This window comes from Strix aluco, chromosome 34 (assembly GCF_031877795.1).
Source record: "Strix aluco isolate bStrAlu1 chromosome 34, bStrAlu1.hap1, whole genome shotgun sequence".
Taxonomy (NCBI): domain Eukaryota; kingdom Metazoa; phylum Chordata; class Aves; order Strigiformes; family Strigidae; genus Strix; species Strix aluco.
In genome coordinates this window covers 1,052,407-1,060,280 of record NC_133964.1, presented here as the reverse complement: position 1 = coordinate 1,060,280, position 7,874 = coordinate 1,052,407, and the positions used below count along the sequence as shown (strand labels likewise).

The window sequence follows — 7,874 nt, the reverse complement described above, 5'->3', positions numbered from 1 at the left end:
TTAAGCAGCGATGACTGCGGGTTCCTCTCTGCCTGTTGGGGCACAGCAGGACTGACTCCTGCAGAGCCCACAGCAGAATCCCTTGCTCCCCACTGCCCCCTCAGCCAGCAAACACCAGAGCTCCAGCCCGGGAGCTGCATGAAGGCCTTTCTGGAACGGTAGAGGGTGTGAGTGTGGGGCATCTGTTAGAAACGGATCAAGATTTTCCGAGAGAATTGTCCTCTAAATTTTTTTCCCTGGATAGGCCCCATGCACCAACGAAACAAATGTCCAACAGGAGCTTTGTGACAGAATTTCTCCTCCTGGCATTTGCAGACACACGGGAGCTGCAGCTCTGGCACTTCTGGCTCTTCCTGGGCATCTACCTGGCTGCCCTCCTGGGCAACGGCCTCATCATCACCGCCATCGCCTGTGACCACCACCTGCACACCCCCATGTACTTCTTCCTCCTCAACCTCTCCCTCCTCGACCTGGGCTCCATCTCCACCACTCTCCCCAAAGCCATGCACAATTCCCTCTGGGACACCAGGCACATCTCCTACTCAGGATGTGCTGCCCAGGTCTTTTTTTTCTTTTTCTTTGTTACAGCAGAGTATTATCTCCTCACCATCATGTCCTACGACCGCTACGTTGCCATCTGCAAACCCCTGCACTACGAGACCCTCCTGGGCAGCAGAGCTTGTGTCCACATGGCAGCAGCTGCCTGGGGCACTGGGTTTCTGTGGGCTGTGCTGCACACAGCCAACACATTTTCACTACCACTCTGCCAAAGTAACACCCTCGATCAGTTCTTCTGTGAAATCCCCCAGATCCTCAAGCTCTCCTGCTCATACTCCTACCTCAGGGAGCTTGGGCTTGTCATGGTTAGTGCCTGTTTAGGTTTTGGGTGTTTTGTTTTCATTGTGGTGTCCTATGTGCAGATCTTCAGGGCCGTGCTGAGGATCCCCTCTGAGCAGGGATGGCACAAAGCCTTTTCCACGTGCCTCCCTCACCTGGCTGTGGTCTCCCTTTTTATCAGCACGTCCATATTTGCCTACCTTAAACCACCCTCCATCTCCTCTCCATCCCTGGACCTGGTGGTGTCATTTCTGTACTCGGTGGTTCCTCCAGCAGTGAACCCCCTCATCTACAGCATGAGGAACCAGGACCTCAAGGATGCCCTGAGGAAATTGATAACTAGATGTTATTCTGAACCAATAAACTGCTCATCTTCTTCAAAGCAATTATAATATAACTCTGTACAGACCCAGCCTCTCTGCTTTTTCTGTTGTTGGTGGTGGTATTTTACTTGTAATAATGATGTCATCCCCTTTCTGTTTCACTGTCTCCTTTTCTTTTCTGACTGAGTGGCTGCATAAATGAGGAGCCATGATCTCTGTGTGTTTTAACAAAAGAAAGGGTCTGCAGTGATGTCTTTTTCTTCTGAGATCTTTCCTCTAAGACATTTTTGGAGCTGCAGGGACAATTCCTGTGTACAGAGGTGGAGGGGAAGAGAGTCACAGCATGGCAGCCTTGCCACGGAGCACCTGGTCTTCCAAAGATTTTGTCTCCTCATTTGCATACTCTCTTTCTGGTCCCTTCAGTTTGGTGTAAGGCCTGACTTCTCTGGCAGCTTGATCACACTCCTGCTGCGTGGCAGTTCTGTGACCGCAGGCAGGGACAGGCTGAGGTCTTCTTCCAAATCTGATCTCAAGAACATGCCCAAGGAATTGGCCCAGAGATGAAAACGCCACTGAACAGGTGCACAGTTTGATTTGCAGGGTAGGAGCATGCAGCAGTGTCCTCGCACAGCCAGGCCTCCTGGGACAGACTTGAGGGGCCAGGGTCTGGACTGTGTCTGTGTTCAGTGGACACACTGGGGAAGCTGCCTGTGCTGGTTTGGCTGGGAGAGAGTTAATTTTCTTCCTAGTAGCTGATATGGGGCTGTGGTTTGGATTTGTGCTGAAAACAGTGTTTATAACGCAGGGCTGTTTTCATTATTGCTGAGCAGGGCTTACACAGGGTCAAGGCCTTTTCCGCTCCTCACCCCACCCCACCAGTGAGTAGGGTGGGGGTGCACAAGGAGATGGGAAGGAAGACAGCATGGACAGCTGACCCCAGCTGACAAAAGTGATATTCTATACCTTATGCCATCATGCTCAGTTATATAAAGTTGGGGGAAGAAGGATGAACATGGGGACGTTCAGAGTTACAGCATTTGTCTTCCCAAGTCACCATTAAGTGTGATGGAGCCCTGATGTTCTGGAGATGGCTGAGGCCCTGCCTGCAAATGGAAAGAAGTGAATGAATTCCATGTTTTCCTTTGCTTACATGTGTGGCTTTTTCTTTACCTATTAAACTGTCTTTATCTCAACCCACGAGTTTTCTCACTTTTACCCTTGTAATTCTGTCCCCCATTGCACCCAGGGGAGTGAGTGAGTGGCTGTGTGGGGCTCAGATGCCGGCTGGGGTTAAACCATGACACTGACCCAGGGAAATCATCACGCTCTAGCCCCTCCCAAACACCATTTGCAGCACTGGCCTCTCACCCCACACTGGGGAGGAACTTTTTCCTTCCACAGAGGTACATCAAATAAGTAGCTCAGAAGTCCATGTTTGCCTTGTGGGGAGGACATGTAAGCATGCACATCATGTGTGTGAAGTGAAAGAGCACAAATGCCATCACTATTCCTGGGGGTTCCATGAAAGTGTGTGGGACAAACAGTGTCATGAGGTCACTTCACATTGACAGTAACGTCACCTGGGAAACCACCTGAATGCAGCACTGGGAGGTGTTTCCTTGAACTGAGGTCTCTGAGTCCCTGAGTCACAGAATCACAGATTCACAGAATCAACTAGGTTGAAAGGACCTTGAAAATCATCTAGTCCAACCATTAACCTAACACTGTCAGTTCCCATCTACACCATATCCCTAAGCGCTATGTCGACCCTACTCTTAAACACCTCCAGGGATGGGGACTCCACCACCTCCCTGGGCAATCCATTCCACTGCCTAATAACCTGTTCTGTAAAGAAATACTTCCTGACATACAGTCTAAACTGTCAGTCTGGCACAACTTGAGGCCATTCCCTCTTGTCTTATTGCTCATTACTTGGTTAAAGAGACTCATCCCCAGCTCTCTGCACCCTCCTTTCAGACAGCTGTAGAGGGCGATGAGGTCTCCCCTCAGCCTCCTCTTCTCCAGACTAAACCCCCCCAGTTCCCTCAGCCGCTCCCCATCAGACCTGTGCTCCAGACCCTGCACCAGCTCCGTTGCCCTTTTCTGGACACGCTCGAGTCATTCAATGGCCTTTTTGTAGTGAGGGGCCCAAAACTGAACACAGTAATCAAGGTGTGGCCTCACCAGTGCCGAGTACAGGGGTAAAGATCCCTTCCCTGTCCCTGCTGGCCACGCTATTTCTGATACAAGCCAGGATGCCATTGGCCTTCTTGGCCACCTGGGCACACTGCTGGCTCATGTTCAGCCTGCTGTCAATCAACACCCCCAGGTCCCTCTCTGACTGGCAGCTCTCCAGCCACTCCTCCCCAAGCCTGTAGCACTGCTGGGGGTTGTTGTGGCCCAAGTGCAGCACCTGGCATTTGGCCTTATTGAAACTCCTCCAGTTGGCCTCAGCCCATCGCTCCAGCCTGTCCAGGTCTCTCTGCAGAGCCTCCCTACCCTCGAGCAGATCAACACTCCCACCCAGCTTGGTGTCGTCTGCAAACTGACTGAGGGTGCACTCGATCCCCTCCTCTAGACCATCAATAAAGATGTTAAACAGGAGTGGCCCCAAAACCGAGCCCTGGGGGACACCACTTGTGACCGGCCGCCAACTGGATTTAGCTCCGTTCACCACAAGTCCTTGGGCCCGGCCATCCAGCCAGTTTTTTACCCAGCAAAGCGTGCGATCAGCCAAGCCTCAAGCAGCCAGTTTTGCCAGGAGAATGCTGTGGGAAACAGTGTCAAAGGCCTTGCTAAAGTCAAGGTAAACTACATCCACAGCCTTTCCCTCACCCAATAAGCAGGTCACTCTGTCGTAGAAGGAGATCAGGTTTGTCAAGCAGGACCTGCCTTTCATAAACCCATGCTGACTGGGCCTGATCCCCTGGTTGTCCTGCATGTGTTGTGTGATGGTACTCTGGATGAGCTGCTCCATCAGCTTCCCGGGTACCGAAGTCAAGCTGACAGGCCTGTAATTTCCTGGATCATCCTTCTGACCCTTCTTATAGATGGGCGTCACATTGGCCAGTTTCCAATCTGTCGGGACCTCCCCTGTCAGCCAGGACTGCTGGGAAATGATGGAAAGCGGCTTGGCGAGCACCCCAGCCAGCTCTTGGGTGTATTCCATCCGGTCCCACAGACTTGTGTGTGTCTATGTGATGTAGCAGGTCACTGACTGTCTCCTGGATTGCGGGGGGGTCGTTCTCCCAGTCTCTATCATCTGGCTGAGGAGGCTGGATTCCCTCAATACAACTAGTCTTGCTATTAAAGACTGAGGCAAAGAAGGCATTAAGTACCTCAGCCTTCCCCTCATCACTTGTTACCAAGTTTCCTTCAGCATCTAGCAGGGGATGGAGACTCTCCCTGGTCTTTCCTTTGCTATTGACATACTTATAGAAACATTTCTTGTTATCTTTGATTGCTGAAGCCAGATTAATTTCCAGCTGGGCTTTGGACCTCCTGATTTCTGCCCTGCATAGCCTCAGAGCCTCTTTGTAATCACTGTGAGTGGCTAGCCCCTTCCTCCAAAGGCTGTAAACTCTCCTTTTCTCCTTGAGTTGCAGCCAAAGCTCCCTGTTCAGCCAGGGTGGTCTTCTCTGCCGCCTGCTCCTCTTAGAGCACCTGGGGACTGCCTGCTCCTGAGCCATAAACACTTCCTTCTTAAAGAGCGCCCAGCCTTCCTGGACCCCTATACCCTTCAGGACCATCTCCCAAGGGATCCTGTCAAGCTGGTGCCTAAACAAGACAAAGTCAGCCCTTTGGAAGTCCAGGATGTCAGTCCTGCTTAGCCCTTCTCTGTTCACAAGGAGGAGATCTAGCAGGGCACCTTCTCTGGTTGGTTCTCTCACCAGCTGTGTTAGGAAGTTGTCCCCCACACATTCCAGGAATCTTCGGGACTGGTCCCGCTCTGCTGTGTTGTATTTCCAGCAGATGTCTGGGAAGTTGAAGTCCCCCACAAGAACAAGGGCAAGCGATCATGAGATTTCACCCAAGTGCCTATAGAATATTTCATCCACCTCTCTGTCCTGGTTGGGTGGCCTATAGTAGACTCCTACTACAACATCTGCCCTGTTGGCCTTCCCCCTGATTCTAACACAAAGACACTCCACCCTGTCTTCACTACACTTGTGTTCAAGGCAATCATAACAGTCCCTAACATACAGCGCCACCCCACCGCCTCTCCTACCTTGTCTATCCCTTCTAAAGAGCTTGTAGCCATCAACTGGCGTGCTCCAGTCATGGGAGGCATCCCACCATGTTTCTGTGATAGCCACAACATCATAATTTTCCTGTTTCATCACGGCTTCAAGCTCCTCCTGTTTGTTACCCATGCTGCGTGCATTGGTATACATGCACTTCCAATGGGCTGATGTTTTGCCCCCTTCCCCCTTCAAATTTAGTTTAAAGCTCTGTCAATGAGCCCAGCTAACTCCTGCCCCAAGATCCTCTTCCCCTTCTGGGACAAGTGTATCCCATCTAACGCCCAGAGGTCTGGTGCCCTGTATACCAACCCATGATCGAAAAAACCAAAGCCCTGACGGTGACACCAGTCTTGAAGCCACGAATTCATCTGCTGTGTTCTTTGGTGTTCATCCTCATCCATCCCCCCAACTGGAGGGATGGAGGAGAACACAACCTGTGCCCCCGACCCCTTGATCAGTTTCCCCAAGGCCCTGAAATCTCTCTTCATTGATTTAATACTTCTCCTGCTAATGTCGTCACTACCAACCTGGAAAACCAGAAGAGGGTAATAGTCCTTGGGTTTGACTAGAGAGGGGAGTCTTCTTGTGAGGTCCTTGACGCGGGCCCCAGGGAGGCAGCAGACTTCCCTATGATGCGGGTCTGGTCTGCATATGGGGCCTTCGACACCCCTCAGAATTGAGTCCCCCACTACAATGACTCTTCTGGGGTTCCTTTCAGAGCTGGTTTTAATACCTTTTCTAGAGTGACCTGGCCTTGGTGGTCCTTGGTCTTCCTCATTGTTTGTCTCATTCTCTTCCTCCATGTCTTCATTCAAAAGTTCCAGGGCCCCGAATCTATTGTGAAGGGGCACTATGTGTGGCAGGTGCATCCGCCCAGTGAAAACAGAGCTTCCTGGTTGTTGAAACGTGGCAGCTTTTGGCTGTCTTTGTTTTCAGGGTCTCGTGGTAGTTGAGACCTTTGACCAATGGGAGCCGCTATTGACTACAGGTCAGATTCGGTCTGGGTATAAACGGAGTCCCTTGGAGGAGCCATTTTGAGCTCGTTCCCCTGGAGCTGCACGCTGCGGTCAGAGGACTCTCCCCTTGGGTTCGGGACGCCGCCCAGGGAAACTCCTCGAGGTGCCTTGGGTTGGGACGCTGCCCTGAGCAGGTCCTCGAGGTTGAGAGCCCTCACTTTCCAGGTGAGTGATAGAGCATTTTGGGTTGTCGTTAAACCCTAGGTAGTAAAGTTTTGTTTATGTTTGGGGTTGTCGTTAAACCCCTAGGCTGTGAGGCTTTGTTTTACGTTTTGGGTTCTCGTTAAACCCACGAAGTGAAGTTTGCGTTTGGGGTTGTCGTCAAACCCCTGGGGTGTGAGGTTTTGTTTACGTTTCAGGTTCCCGTTAAACCCCAGGAAGTGAAATTTGCATTTGGGGTTCTCGTTAAACCTCTGGGGAGTGGGGTTTTGTAAAGTCTCTGGGGTTATTGTTGAACCCCAGAAAGTTATTCTGTCCTCCTCTTGCGGACATCCGGATCTGTAATCTACGGAGGGCTGAATGGTGGTTTTAGAAAAAAATAAATTTATTTATTTTTTTAAATTGGTGGTGGGTTGCTTATTTGGAAGCCTCCATAACACCATGGAGGGTGAGGGAGGTTGGGAGAGAATTTTCTTGCCTCCCTGAGCAAAGACCTGTTTCCAGTCTCCCTCATCTCTTAGGTCCCCTCCTTCTGCCTGGTAGCATGAGGGTGAGGGATAACCTGCCTTGCCTGGAGTCTCTATTTGCTCCTGTTGATTCATGGGTGCCAAGGTGGAACTCCACCAATCAATCTCCCTTTCACATTCCCTAATACTTCTTAATCTCTCGACCTCTTCTTTGAGTTCTGCCACCAGGCTGAGCAGGTCATCCAGCTGGTCGCAGCGCACACAGGCGCTGTCACTGCAGCCCTCCAACAGCACTGACAGGCTCAGGCACTCCCTGCAGCCTGGGACCTGGACTGCTGCATGTTTGCGTGGTTGCTCCGTCTGGGTCGCCACATTCTTGCTGGTGGTGTTTTTCAGGCGAGTGGAGACCATGGCTTAGGCTACCAGTGGCTGACAAGTACTATCAACCGGTGGTTCACAGGTACTCTCTGATCACCCTGAGCTCAGTGGGCAGTGACCCTCCCACAGGGTTCTTATCACCAAATTAACGGTGGGTGGTGCTGGTTCCGCCCATGCTAACTAGGAAGCCCTCCCAGCTCGTTACCGATGGGTGGGTGTGAGCTGCTCTCCTCTGCGAGTGACCGTTGGTGTGTTTACACCTCTCTCGAAACAGGCGCCACTGGCCCTGGGCTCTGCCCACAGACCACGCCTCCTCAGCTGCCCGCCCACCGGCTTGCCAGTCTCCTTAGAGCCGGCTAGCCGCCTTTCTGTCTCCAAAAAGATTCAAAAGTCCCCTCAAAAAAAGCTCCTTTCCAGTCCCTTTTGCCACAAAAACCCCGCAGTACAGGC

At 51.7% G+C, this 7,874-nt stretch overlaps 1 protein-coding gene across 1 annotated transcript; it reads left to right on the top strand.

Annotated features, from left to right (window-relative positions):
- The first annotated feature begins 242 nt into the window (after positions 1–242).
- On the top strand, positions 243–1,229 carry LOC141917168 (olfactory receptor 14A16-like). Its single transcript, XM_074810252.1, has one exon. It carries the CDS (start codon positions 267–269, stop codon positions 1,227–1,229), a length of 963 nt encoding a protein of 320 aa, XP_074666353.1. The 5' UTR covers positions 243–266.
- The last annotated feature ends 6,645 nt before the right edge of the window (positions 1,230–7,874 follow it).